General features: G+C 53.6%; 3 protein-coding genes across 3 annotated transcripts; 2 read left to right on the plus strand and 1 right to left on the minus strand.

Annotated features, from left to right (window-relative positions):
• Positions 1 to 3,468: 3,468 nt before the first annotated feature.
• On the plus strand, positions 3,469 to 4,514 carry MIND_01228500 (uncharacterized protein; the record flags this gene model as incomplete). Its single annotated transcript, XM_037368786.1, has 3 exons — positions 3,469 to 4,074; positions 4,127 to 4,433; positions 4,492 to 4,514. Exons 1-3 carry the CDS (start codon positions 3,547 to 3,549, stop codon positions 4,512 to 4,514), a joined length of 858 nt encoding a protein of 285 aa, XP_037214754.1. The 5' UTR covers positions 3,469 to 3,546.
• A 336-nt stretch (positions 4,515 to 4,850) lies between these two features.
• On the minus strand, positions 4,851 to 7,308 carry MIND_01228600 (F-box domain-containing protein; the record flags this gene model as incomplete). The annotated part of the gene is made up of 8 exons (XM_037368787.1): positions 4,851 to 5,046; positions 5,100 to 5,213; positions 5,273 to 5,376; positions 5,430 to 5,640; positions 5,694 to 5,884; positions 5,935 to 6,450; positions 6,508 to 7,107; positions 7,210 to 7,308. 8 exons carry the CDS (start codon positions 7,306 to 7,308, stop codon positions 4,851 to 4,853), a joined length of 2,031 nt encoding a protein of 676 aa, XP_037214755.1.
• A 369-nt stretch (positions 7,309 to 7,677) lies between these two features.
• On the plus strand, positions 7,678 to 8,363 carry MIND_01228700 (uncharacterized protein; the record flags this gene model as incomplete). The annotated part of the gene is made up of 4 exons (XM_037368788.1): positions 7,678 to 7,855; positions 7,914 to 7,996; positions 8,047 to 8,137; positions 8,248 to 8,363. Exons 1-4 carry the CDS (start codon positions 7,708 to 7,710, stop codon positions 8,361 to 8,363), a joined length of 438 nt encoding a protein of 145 aa, XP_037214756.1. The 5' UTR covers positions 7,678 to 7,707.
• Positions 8,364 to 13,500: the final 5,137 nt, after the last annotated feature.

Consider the following 13,500-nt stretch of genomic DNA (forward strand, 5'->3'; position numbering starts at 1 on the left):
TATTCCAAAAAAGAAAAATTTTCACTCAGCCCTTTGACAATCATCAGAGAATGTCACAGATTGTCACAAAATCACAGTTGTATAGTTTGACTATATAAACAACTTTCATTAAGTGATCGATAGTGTAAGTGTAACCCCCCTGAGATCAAGGTCCTACAGTGCGTATGACCACCTCTCAAATGCTAGATTAGGTAGATGTTAATCAAAGAAAGATGACCACTGTCTACCCTAATGATCTGTCTGTTCTGTTCCAGGCGCGTGTTCTTAGGAGAAGTCTTGCATGGCCCGACCTGAAGTCTGACAGAATCTAATGTTAGCGATTGGTGGCTTGGCGTGCGACAAGGCACGTGGCTGATGCTGATGCGACAGATCGGCGCCGGGATGCCCGACCGGTTGCCAGGCCGGATGATGGGTGGTAACGGGTACCGAGTCTTTACGGTTTGCCTCTGTACTACTAGGAGGTGCAAACTACGACTATCTACGGGTCGGCTCTCGCGTAAGCCAGCAAGGAAGCAGGGTATCTTTAACATCTAAGTGATCCCCTTACACTCACATATAGAACACACAAGAGGAAACCGATTCGATGAGAAGGGTCTCAGAAATACTCACACGACCGGCAAGGAGCCTGGGAACAGTGGAAACAAGACTGACGAGTGAAATGAGTATGGTCGACTCTATGCACAGGGAGACGCTAAACCTGACGAGTTGGCAACTCTGCCAGGTCGACCAGACCTGATTGCTGAACAACAAATGACAAATACTGTGGGTTGATCATCGAACCAAATGACAGAAAGGCTGTCACGGTTCGGTTTGGGCTGCCGGGCCATGGGGCCATTCAGGGCCGATCAGGCCCGCACGTCCACCATACTCCTCAATGCTTCCCCTATTCTTTAACCCCTTCCCTTCACCCCTGCGGATCCTACGCAGTGCCCATCCAATCCGCCCTGGGACCTAGTGCCCATCCGATCCATCCCTAATTTCTTAGCGTATAAAAACCGTACTTACAGGATGTAGTCGCTAGGCTAATATCGTCTATTCTCCGGGCTTACACCCCACTCTCGTGCTTCTCAGACCTACTTGCAGTTGGACCACCCGACGACCCGATATAGCCCGAGCCTGATGCTGACAAAGGCAAAAGCATCGAGCACTAGAAAGTGTGCTACAGTCACGGGGAAATTATAGGCAGATTCCTTTTTGGGTAGGTCACATTTCCCACCAGCCAAAATGCCATCAAAACCAGCGATATCACCATTTTTTTTTAGAAAAACACTATGCTACATATGAATGAACTATCTATGGTATATTAGAAGACATTAGTAGTCAATCCAGTGGAAATTATTTGCCTTTAAAGCCTCTAATCGACGAGGGAATGAATAATATGTGGGTGTGAATAGCGTATGTAATGAACCCTGGGGAGCCCCAAACCTCCTTTGCGAAAGATATCCTCCTGGGTATTGGCAGTTGTGTAGCGAGGGTGCTTGCACACCTCGCGCTTGAGATGGGCCCAGGCATTCTCAATCAGTGAGATATCGGGTGATTTTGAGGCCCAATTCATTGGGGTGATGATCTCATCATAAAGAAATTCCTTTGTGTAGCGTGACGTGTGTGTGGGGACGTGCCGTCTCGCTGGAACACCATGCAATGGTTGGCAGATGCGGGATTGTTTTTGTAGTCATCGATGAGGAGGAGGAGGCCGTACTTGAGGATTTCCACATATTGGAAACGGTTCATTGTGCCTTCCACAAGGATAAGCTCGGTGACTGTAGGAGAAGGCCAGGCACTACCCGTTAGGGTGCTGTGAGTAATTCCTTGGGAATTACTCACATACTCACAGCTGTTTTGAAACTGTTTCGAAACACCCCCCGTTTCAAAACAGTTTCGAAACCGGCTGCTTACCAGGGCCGGACCGCCCGGTGATAGTAGCCGGCGATGGTGCGAGTCAGGCCGAAGCTTGGCCGATCAAGTTTGGCATGAAGAACTCCGCGGAAGTGGTCAGGGTTAGCCCCAGTTGGATGGCAAGGCCATAACATCGATTGCCAATGGCGTGGTCCGGGGATCCGAGGATCACGTGTCAGTCCCCGGAGCCACGTGCTGGTTTCGAAACCAGGTCGACCCTTGACCGATTTCAAAACTTACATGTGTTTTGAAACCTGTTTCGAAACTATTTCGAAACACTTTCAACTCACAGCACCCTACTACCCGTAGAGCAGCAGGACGGGACTGGTATAAGGCGACAGCAGCTTGTCAATGATATTGTAGACCGGGGCTATTGAGGGGGAGACTCGAATGAACGAGACTGGGAGGGAAGTGATTCGAGCCTATATATGGCCCATGTGGAAGGACTCCAGAAAGGAGGTCAAAGTGAGACACCCTGAGGGCGCCCAAAAAAAGCTAAAACAGTGACAAAGGACGAAAATGTATCATATGCAGATCCACGCATGTGATTGCGGTGAAATTTTTGATGGACAGCAAGAAGGGATCTGCGGACGCCATGAGATAACAGAAGCCGCAGGAGATTAAAATACACAGCCAAAGCTTAGCTTAAGCTTATATGCTGGATGGAATTTGCGATTGGAAGGACAAGCTAGAGTTTAACCCGAGAAACTGGGACGACCGAGCCACACGGACTTGAGACAAGTTGTTCCTAGCAAGGGGGTAATGTCATGGATAAGATCTGGCCCATCCGCTCCGGCGCTGGTGTCGGGCTATCACGGGTCCGCAACACACAGTATGTGACAATGGAGAACAGCTGCCCCAGTAGGAGGAATGTACATGTGGGAAGCACGTGACCGAGAACAATGTGTTGAGCCGTTGCTGGGCCTAACTCAATACCAGGGGACTGGGGAGGAGTGCTGGGAGGTTAGGAGTAGTGCCTGGCTTGCAAGGGATGTGCAATCATCCCCTCTGCAGCCAGGAACAAGGGCGAGGAGGAGCAGGTGAGGTGAAGGGTGTCTGATCACCCCTCGGCAGGCCCACATATATAAGGTGCAATAGTGTACCCTGTACTCTATGGCTTAAATTTTCTATAGTACTGCTTCTTTCCTCCCAAGAAGGTACCACTGACTTATTGGACTTGAAATGACCCGACTCGAACTTCAACCCTGACAGCAACAAGGGACTGTGTTAACGGGCCCTTTTGGTTCCAATCTACCCCACTCACTCTGCTTGTGGGCCTGACAATCCATCTGTTCTGTTCCGGGCGCACATTCTCAGAAGAAGTCTTGTAAAGTTGTACAGCCTGACCCAAAGTCTGACAAAAGAAGCTTCTAAATTTCCCCTATGTGTAAATTATAATATAAGTATATATCAGTGGTACCCAATTAAAAAACTGATTAGCGGAAGTGTCTTCACCTGAATTGACTTAGACTTACTGACGGGCTGGACAAATTGACAATCATTGGATCACTGAAACACTGATGTAATAATTTGTCACATCCGTAACTACTTCATTCATCACAACTATCAAGTCTAAAGCTACTGTCCTCCAGGACCGTCTGCTCACGGCTTGCTACCTCCGTCTCTTGTCTCCTCGTCTGCAGACACGCCATGCCCCTCGCCGAGATCGCCCTTACCTCCAACGACCAGCCCGCCGATCTCCCCAACCCAGACACCATCATCGCGGTGTGTAGGACCCACTTCAACGCAAACAAAGACAGCCCTACTTACCAACGCGGCATGCCTCTGATGAACCCCGCCGGCACCGCGTATGCCTGGGTCAAGTTCGGGCGGTCGGTCACCATGGCCGAGGCCCGCACCCAGGACTACGTCGCCAGCACCGTTAACGGTACCGCCGCTGCCAGCGCCGCCGGCGTCCACGTGCCCAAAGTCTACCTCGCGTTCGTTTCCACTCACGGCTGGGGCTATATTGTCATGGAGCTCGTCACAGGGGTCGTGTGCCGCGCCGCCGATGGCCCCGCCGTCGCCAAGGCCGTCGAGCTTCTCATCACGGTCCGAAGCCCTACACTGCAGCCGGGCCCCGTACATGGCGGCCCGATCTTCCACTCCTTCTTCAACGATTGGGAGTCTGCGGTGGCCTATCCTTCTGTCGAACTGCTCCAAAAACACATCAACGCTGTGGGTGTTCCGCTCCCTATCACCCTTTGTTACATGTTCACGCCTAGGACAGATGCTGAGATGGTACCATAAACCGGAGCGCGTCGACTTTGCCCCGGAGGTTGCGACGCATGGCCTCCGGCTGTGCCTGTCCGACATGAACCGGCACAACTTCATGAAAAAGGACGACGGCACCATCTGCGCCCTCGATTTCGGCGGCACCTGCTTCCTGCCCGTCTCCTTCTTCGACCTTGCGCTGTACCACCACGACCCGTTCACGTGGCGCCTCAGCCGCCTGATCCGCCGCGAGCCGCCGGCGCACTTGTACGCCCTGCAGCTGGCGCGGGGCGCCCTGGTTATCACCGGGAACAACAAACTCTGTGAGCATTCTTTTCCTTTCTCTTGAGTCTGACCTTGAATGCAATCTGCATCGCGCAGGTTTACCCGCAGAACTCCGGTAAAATGGACTTTTGCTCTCCATCCACGCAGGCACACACTTCTCCACTGGTAGGACAGTTTCTCCGAGCTTTCTTCTCCCTCCTCGACCCGGACTTTCGACGCGGCCCAACTTGAACTCGGAGTTGCAAAGGGCAGAACATCTTGCCCAGACGTAGATCGTAAATAGACTCACCACCAGTACCATGGGCAATACCAACAGACCCCAAGGTCGAAGTAGACCACAAATCAAACATTCTCCTGTCCATTCCATTGGATTTTGTAACATAGTACTGATTATGTACAAGTCTATTGCTTTCAGTCCGGTTCTGTTCTATACACTTTTTAACCATCAGGCGGGCTCAATTCAATACCCTGGTTGCACCCCCTCTTCTGTTTTGCTCAGTTTCACTGGTAAATTTGCTCGTCGTGTGGCATTTTCGACTCTGCACTTTCAACCGCGTGCGCCACCGCGTCCCGTTGCGGTCTGCGACCCGAACACCCGCCGCAATCAGCCCATCCGCGATGTCCACCCAGGCGCATCTGTTGATGTCCCGCCTGCAAGCAGGGTACGATTAGCATCAACCTGTGTCATGAAGGAGCGCACTCACTCGGTTATCGGCCACTGGAAGTTCGCATTGAGCACAACTTCCTGCAGCGTCGGGAGGCAGCGCGGGATGATCCGCGCCGCCAACCCTGCGAAAAAAGCCGCCCACGCGTGATCTCTGCGGAAAGCAACTGGGTCAGCCCGGGAGGTTTATATATTCAGTATAATATTACGCACCGGTCAAGGCTTTCGATGATGAACACGAGTGTACGCAGCGAGCGATGTGCGTACTGCGCGTCGAACAGCGCGAGAGTCCCGCCGGTGAATCGGCTGTCGGTGTCCTAGAAACGCGTAGGGTTACTTATCCCCAGAGAACACCACTTGCGAGGCTTACGATGGTTAAGCTCCGGAGGTTGGGGCATAGGTCGAGGACCCGCGGAGGAGATTCCGGTGATTCGGAATTCTCGGAAGAAGATAATAGCGGCTGCATTGTGCGGAGAGAGCTGACAGCAACACGCAGCGTGATGAGCCGATGCGCGTACATCAAGAAAAACAGATGACAGTATAGGTTGCATTTGAACGTGAGGTGGTTCAGCGCGGGGAGCCTGGGGAAAGCGGTCAGCGGCCGACCCGGACTGGGAGTGGACCCGAAGCATACACGGTCATGATAAACGCATCGAGAAGGAGGCTGTTGCCCTCAGCGGACACGTCTTGTCTGGAGTCGCTCAACGATACGGATCGGATGTATCTTGCATAACGCGGTTTCGCCTCCAAAGTCCGCGCCAGTAGTACCCACGAAACCAGGGATTTCAGCTCGATTTCTTGATAGAGCCCCTCGACAGCGGCCGCCTGCAATGCCATCGTGAGCAAATTTCGCAGGAATGGACGCATGGCCCCACATGAAACATTTTAGAAACAAGAAGCAAGTTATGCGGGTCGCGTTCGGCACTGGTCCACATCCAGTGCCAGGCCCGGTCGCGGTCGGATAGAACAAAGGAGAGGATGTGGGACCAAATGCGCGTCTGGACATCGAGTGGCGCAGCCGCCATGGGGCGGAAGAAAGGGTCCGACTCCGACTCGGAAGGCGGGGTTAACTGGGTCCGGACGGATGTGTGGGGGGTCTCTTGGAAGCAGGACCGGATATCCAGCTTTAGTGGCCGTTTGTCAGCCTTGATTTTCGCTTCCATCGACCCGATGCGTGAAGACAGAAAGTTGGCGTCCCATTGGATCCATTCAGTCGTTGATTTGAGTTCGAGGAGGCGCAGGGGGCAATGCTTCGACTCATCACACACATATTCGCCCTCGACTACGCCCCCCACGACGACGTGGGTCAGTGTTGTGGTGGCCGCGAGGACGCGTGATATGAATGGACGGCTTGGACCCAGATAATTCGTGGCGCTGACATCTAGGCAGCCCTGGACAGCGATGTAAGATGAGCAGCTAGTAAAATAAAAGTGGGGGGTGGAACACACCAGCCGGTACCACCGTGGTATGGCGGCTACGAGCGCGTCGGCCAGTCGCTGCGTGGGGTTGTTGGCCTTATATCCGTCCGTGTCCAGTATAAGCCTGCGCGGGTTTACACACGCAAGGCCTTTGCAGAGCCCGTCCGTCTTCTCCGTGCTGTAGGTGTCGAACCCAAGAAAAAGGTCGGTCAGATTCAGCGCATTCGCGAGCACTTTGTACATCGACGCGCCATAACCGCCCTCGACACGCAGCTTGCGGATAAACGCCCGCAACGGCGGGTTGTGACAAAGCACCGCCGAAAGCGCCTGGGCCTGGGCCTTGGACCGGATGACGACGACGTTGTAGAGCAGGGGCGTTGCTACTCGCAGCCAGGCCTTGCAGACGAGGAGGTAGGCTGAAGGGGGTTCCGAGAAGCGCACAAAGGGGGCGGCGGCGAGGGATTGTGTGAAGAGGTCGTCATCGACGTTGAGCGCCGTTGAGAGGATTTCAGAGAGGATTTCGTCGGGGAGGTGCGGTGCGACTCGCAGTCGCCGCAGACTGGGCGAGGGAAAGCAATGCAGTTTCGTCGTCCTCCTTTCGGCCTTGTGCTCGAGGGAAACAGACTGACCCTGGAGTCAACGTAAGAGGAATCAAGGGTCCACGGCCACTCCGTTGAATCTCTTTAAAATCTCGTTTAGGAAAATCACTCTCACAGTGCTGGTCCGACTCACCGCCGCAATCAATCGGTAGGGCGGAAAAAATTGCCAGTTCGCCTGTCCAAATACCGTCGAATACGCTCTTGCAGCAGAGTCTTGCTTATCTGTCCTCATCCTTGAGTCGTTACTGGTCCGTTGAGAGTAGTAAGCTGCGATTAGTCTAAGAAGAGTAAACGCAGTTCGCGACAGAAAACCGGAAGAAACCTTTGTTTCCCGAAGGTTTGTCTGGAGGACATCGTCGTTACGTGTAAAGCCGTGACTCGTGTCAAGGATGCGGTCACGCGTCTTACGTCCTCTTGCGCAAGAAACCTCTTACACTAGCATGAGAGAAGAACTTGGACCATTTAAAACAGTATGAGGGATGCAGTATTTGTATCTGCGCACTCAAGTTCGATAGGACAGACCGACGGAGCACCCAAGCCTCTTGGGAGCCCATCTGCCGATCATGCTTCCAATTTCTCGTGATGCGATGATAAGCGACCCTTTCCCTTCCTCTTCCTTTCGCGCACTGGTATGGCGCCCCGCTCCCGCTCCTTTTCCGTTTCGCTTGGACTCCCCGCCCCGCTGCTGTCGCTCGTGCTTGCGGTGCTGTTCCTGGTGTCGTCGGTGGCGGCGCTGCCGGGGTCGTGTCTGCTCATGAATCCCGACCAGCTACAGAGCAGTGAGCATCTTCCTTTTCGCCGCCGAGGACTGGCTGCTGAAGAAGCTTGTTTGCGCAGTCCCTGGGTGGATGACTTTGCAGCACGCGGTGGAAACGGGGTACGGCACGTCCCCGTACAAAATCGTCACCAACGACCGGCAGGTGGGCTTGCTTTCTCAGTGCAATGAAGGGGAAACGCTGACTCGGAGCAGTTCCCGAATAAGCCCGCGTCGATATGTGGCGGCGTCGCGCAGGGATGGGTCTGGTTTGAGTACCATGCAAGGGTGCAGGGGCATTACAAGTGTGCGTTGGTCTCCATTTCCTTCCGTTCTCTCTTCTTCCTTCTGCGTTCCATTCCCTCTCCCTTCTCTTTGCCTTCCCATCTTCCCCGCCACAACTTACGCCCCTCTCAGGGAGCTTCAAAATCGAGGACATTTTGTTGACGCCCGAGGAGCGCCGCTTGCCGGACGTCCAGCGCAAACGATACCCCGCCAAACTCCGCCGCGAGGCCGACTTCACCGATCTATAGCGCCAGCGCAACTGACTTTCGACAACCTTTGGGCTTGGTGGGCCGTGCTTACTTGGGCATGCGGCGGGCGAGCGAGCAGTATAAGGAAAGGCAGCAGAGGCAGTTATTTATTGAGGAGAGGAGAGGACCAAGCAGTGAGTGAGGAAAAAGGCGGCGCCCACCGACCCGACCCGATCGACAGACTACTTTATCGCTTATCGCTATATGGCTACCCACGCAAAACACCCACCCACCCAGACACACACACATACACTCAGATATCGCCGCTAGTAGCTCCCTGGTATAATGGAATGGAACAGAACGCATTTTGCAAGTCTTGCGAGGGGTGCCAAGCGCAATCAAGAACACGGACAGCGACAAGCTGGCAACTGCTTGATTTTGTGCCTTGCGATTCCATCTGCCACGGTCCACATTGTCTCTTGGTTTTCTCGATCCATATACGTTGTGTCTAGCCTGGCCTTTCGTGGACTAGCACCTAAGTTTGTAAGCTGAGTAAAACACCGAACAACTTCATTAGTGCACGGCGTTTTAGAGTCTGGCCATTCTGTCAAGTGGAGCCTAATTAGCGCTAGAGTCCCCAGGCTCTATGCTTGCTCCATGTGGGGAATTGTCTCGTATTGCGCCTGACCGCGTCGATGTGACGATTCGTGACCAGCGCATCACTTTCCGCCACTTCGACCGGAGTTACAGCGCTCGGATGTTGCCTCGACTTTCCCCTCTCTTTGAGCTCAGCAAAAACAGCCCGTCTGTCGTTCCCGACGGACCAATGACGATTCAGAGATGATAAGGACGAGCTTATTCGACGGTACTTATTTGGGCGCGCACCGACAGGCAAATCTTCATCCCGATTAATCGAGTTACCTAACCGAGAATTTTAAGGGAATGGACCCTTGATCTCTCTTTCGTTTACATACCGGGTGCTCTTAACCAGCACGTCCCCCCAGCAGAAAGCTCGCGGAAAGGCAACGAAACCCACTACGCCGCTTTCCAGTTACCGTTGTGTGCAGCTGACGCCACTGCCGCTCACCTCGTTCTGCGCTCCGCCCTGCACCGCTTTCAGAGCGTGATGTTCCCCGCCGCCCCGCATCTCCCCGACGAAATCATCTCCGAAATCCTCTCCCCCGCCCTCACTGTCGACGATGACCGCTTCACACAGTCCCTGGACAAAGCGCCATTTGTGCAGTTCTCTGAATCCACTTCAGCCTACCTCGTCGTTTGCAAGGCTTGGCTGCGCGTGGCGACACCGCTGCTCTACAACGTCGTCATCATACGCTCGACGGCCCAAGCTCGCGCGCTGGCAACCGCGCTCGGCAACAACCCGCTGCTGGGGTCGTTTATCCGCAAGTTGCGGGTCGAGGGCGGCTATGGGGCCTCAATGGAGAAGGTGCTGGCGAATGCACCGAACATCACCGACCTGTTTCTCGCGTTCAACATGTACAGCGCGGACAAGACGGACGGGCTGTGCAAGGGGCTGGAGCGCGTCAGCCCGCGGAGAGTCATCTTCGATTTGAATGGCTTCAAGTCCAACAACGCGAATCAGGGACTAGCGGGCGCGCTCGTGTCCGCCATACCGAAATGGGACCGGCTGGTGTGTGCTGCGCTGTCTGCTCCTTGATATTGCTCATCTGAAGCACCAGGTGTGCCTCGACATCAGCGCCGCCAGCTATCTGGGTGCAAGCCGACCATTCTTGTCACGCGCCATCGCAGGAAGCAAAACTCTGACCCATATCGTCGTCGCGGACTTCTCCGAGGCCGAATATGTATATGAGCACTCCAAGCAATGCCCACTCCGCGTGCTGGAAATCAAATCAGAAGAATGGCACGCTGGCTCGAGCAACGACGGTCGTATAAAGGCGAAACTCAAGGCCGACGACCGGCCCATAAAACTGGAGCTACGGTCGTGTCCTGCGGAAAAACCTCGCATATCGCGGCTTGCCTATCACCAGATGGAGCGCAACCGTCGGGGTGGCGCGCCGTATACTATACCGGACCTGCCCCTCCCGGATCCATCATTCCATCCCATGGCTACTGCGCCGCTTGATGTTCAGAAACACATCTGGTCGCGCATTCTTTCCTTTTACTCTTGTATACCGCGACGAACTACACAGCGTGGGCCTCACTGACCTCTTCCTGACGCTCAAGATTTACGGCGTGGAGAAGACGGACGGGCTGTGCAAAGGACTCGTATATGTCAACCCGCGCCGACTCATTCTGGATATGAACGGATTCAAGTCTAACAGAATGACGCAGGGACTGGGAGATGCATTGGTGGCCGCCATACCAAAGTGGGACCGTCTTGTGCGTCTTGTTTCCTATTCTTTCAATGCGTCCCGCAAGTAATGACCACTGAATTTTGATTTTAGATTTACCTCGACATCAGCAACTCACATCTGACCGACGGCGCTTACGACTTTGGACTAAATGTTGTCGCAGCCAGTAAAACGCTCACCCATATCGTCCTTGGAAGCTTACTCGAGGCCCGAGATGTATACAACCAATCAAAGCAATGCCCGCTGCGCGTACTCGAAATCAAATTAGCCTACGACTTCCACGATGGCCGGCTTCTCCTTAAAGGAATGCTCAAGAAAGACGAACGCCCGATAAAGTTGGACATACGGACCAGTCCACGCATCAACTCGCGCATATTGGTCCCGACCCAGACGACGCCTGTCTTGCTGCCACCGTCGAACCCTTTCTTTCGCCCCATGGCCGCTGCGCCACTGGATGTCCAACGACGTATCTGGTCACACATCTTGTCGTTGGTCTCACCCAACACTAGCAGTCGCCTATTTTGGTACCTAGGATGGAGTCATGCTGATCGACGGCCGCATAACTTGCTTTTTGTGTCTAAGTTGTTCTTGGTATGTCCATTGAATCATCATCTCTCAAAGCCTGCTCATGCGATCGCGTCATAGGCAGCTGGGACCGAGGTCCTCTATCGAAATGTCGAGCTAACATCTTTGGTTTCCTGGGTATTACTCGCCAGAACTCTCGAATCGAAGCCAGCATATGCAAGATACATCCAATCTGTATCGCTGACAGACCGCAGACAGGAGGTGCCCCCGGAGGGCAACGGAATGCTTGTCTATACTTTTGTAAAGACCGGGTATGTTTCGAGCCGAATCTCATGCAGCCGCGCTCACCGCTATGACCAGGCTACCCTCTCTGCGCCATCTCACATTGCAGTGTAATCTGTATTGCCGTCTGTTTCTCTTCATCCACGGCGATCGCCTCGCCACGCTACGTGTCTCTCTCAGCGCTTTACGTTCAATGAATTCCGACCATCTTTCTATGATCCAGCTGTCCCTATGTGTCCTAGATGGATGCCCGAACCTTACGGCTCTGACCATTGTAAGCCCGCGCAGCATTGTTTGTGGGCACCGGAACCAGTTCTCATGATTGTGGCCTTAGGACGGCGATCTGTATACTACGGATGCACCCCCAACCGTCGACGTGTTCGATGCCCACGGCGTGCATCTCTCGCTACACACCCTCAAGTTTAACATCTATCGCCCCGACCTGTGCGTGTGTTGGCATTTCTCGTCCAAAGCTCATGATGATCAGATGGGCGGTCTTCTTTACGAACCTGGCCACACAGGTCATCCCGCGCAGCCTTCCAGTTTTGCGCGAAGTTATCCTCGATGCGGATTTCCGGTGGCCGACAACTGAGTGAGTACACCCCCCCTGCAAGTTTGTGCTGTCGTGCTGACTTACCTTGCGCGCCGCTGCAGACGGGATATTAACAAAAACCCCTGGGTGTGTATTGCGGATCGCTTGATTGCGGCCGGGGTTCGGGTTACGAACCGAGACGGGACGCGATGGCGCACGCGATTGAGGGCGACGAAGCGCAAGTTGACAAACACCGCAGGAAAGAGCAGCACTTCTGCAGCTCGGCAACGAAAGACGCATACGAACTATGGGACGTCACGGTGAACGGAATCGGGGATGGTATACTATAGCAATGTATGAAAGACAACCCTGTGCGCCAAATGCATCTTCAACGAGATTGTGAAATTCAATTGGAAGTTGGTACCAACCAAACCTTGATGTCGAAGATGTAGTAAGGGACGCGAAAAAGGCATCGATCTTTCCAACGATGAGATTGAAAGCTCGACGGGTTACATACTTAGTGTAAAAGTCGAGGCTGTGTCAGCCGAGAAAATGGACCAGGAATGGGGATATGTCGTAGTATATGGGGTATGTGGTGGATGGACAAGAGTTTCGAGTTGGTTTCAAGATAGACAGTCATTGGCTGACTGAGGAGTCCGATCCCCAAAATGTGAATTTGTCCCTTCGGTGGTTGCATGTCTGTCCGAGATTGAAGCTTCTTCATCCACAACGATGAGCCAGTTACTTGTAGGCACGAAAAAGACGAGGGGTGGCGGGTCCCAGCGGATATTTCATGCTGTAACCGTGACGACGCAGCCGCTTGTCGTTGAATGGAATCGCTGGAGCCGCCTTGAATGGTTGGTGGACCGGAAAGAGCCCATTCATTAAGTAGTTGCAAAAACGGCGCAGGCTAAGGGGAAAAAGGTTGGTGAATATGCAAAATAAGCCAGCAGGAGCACGCACCTTCTTCCACAAAATTGGTCCCTCCAAGCTACATATAGCCAACAAGAGTTGTCTCCTTAGCCGGGGTTGCCTAGATATCTTCTCGAGAGCCCCTGCAGCAACTGGGACTGTCCAGAGACGACCCTCGTCACTGTTGTCAGTGCTCCTTGTTGAGGACAGTGCAAGAGCCAGCGGAAGCTCTGGCAATTGAAGTCAGCTTGTTTCTCCGGCTGCAGGAAGACACACATGAACAGCATGCTGATACAAGCCCGTCGTTCGTCAAAGGAGACCGCCTTCAGGTTTGGAAACGGTGCTTATGATTGCAGCCGGGACCGGAAGAGGTATCATAACGAGCCGCAGTAGATAGAACTGGCACACGGTGGTGAAGGTGAAAGTCAAGAACAAGCTGGATGCTGCGCATGCCAAATTTGGCATGATGATTGCAACGACTCTCTTGCTTCCAACGCCCCACATATTTCCAAGGCCGCTGCCGCCATGGCTCCAAGTCCCCTTCCACTAGAGCTCATCTACCACATTGTGGATCACCTATCCAACGACACACCTTCGCTTAAAAACTGCTGTCTCT

Source organism: Mycena indigotica, assembly GCF_014461135.1.
Source record: "Mycena indigotica strain 171206Taipei chromosome Unknown Mind.scaff0012, whole genome shotgun sequence".
In the NCBI taxonomy this organism is placed as follows: domain Eukaryota; kingdom Fungi; phylum Basidiomycota; class Agaricomycetes; order Agaricales; family Mycenaceae; genus Mycena; species Mycena indigotica.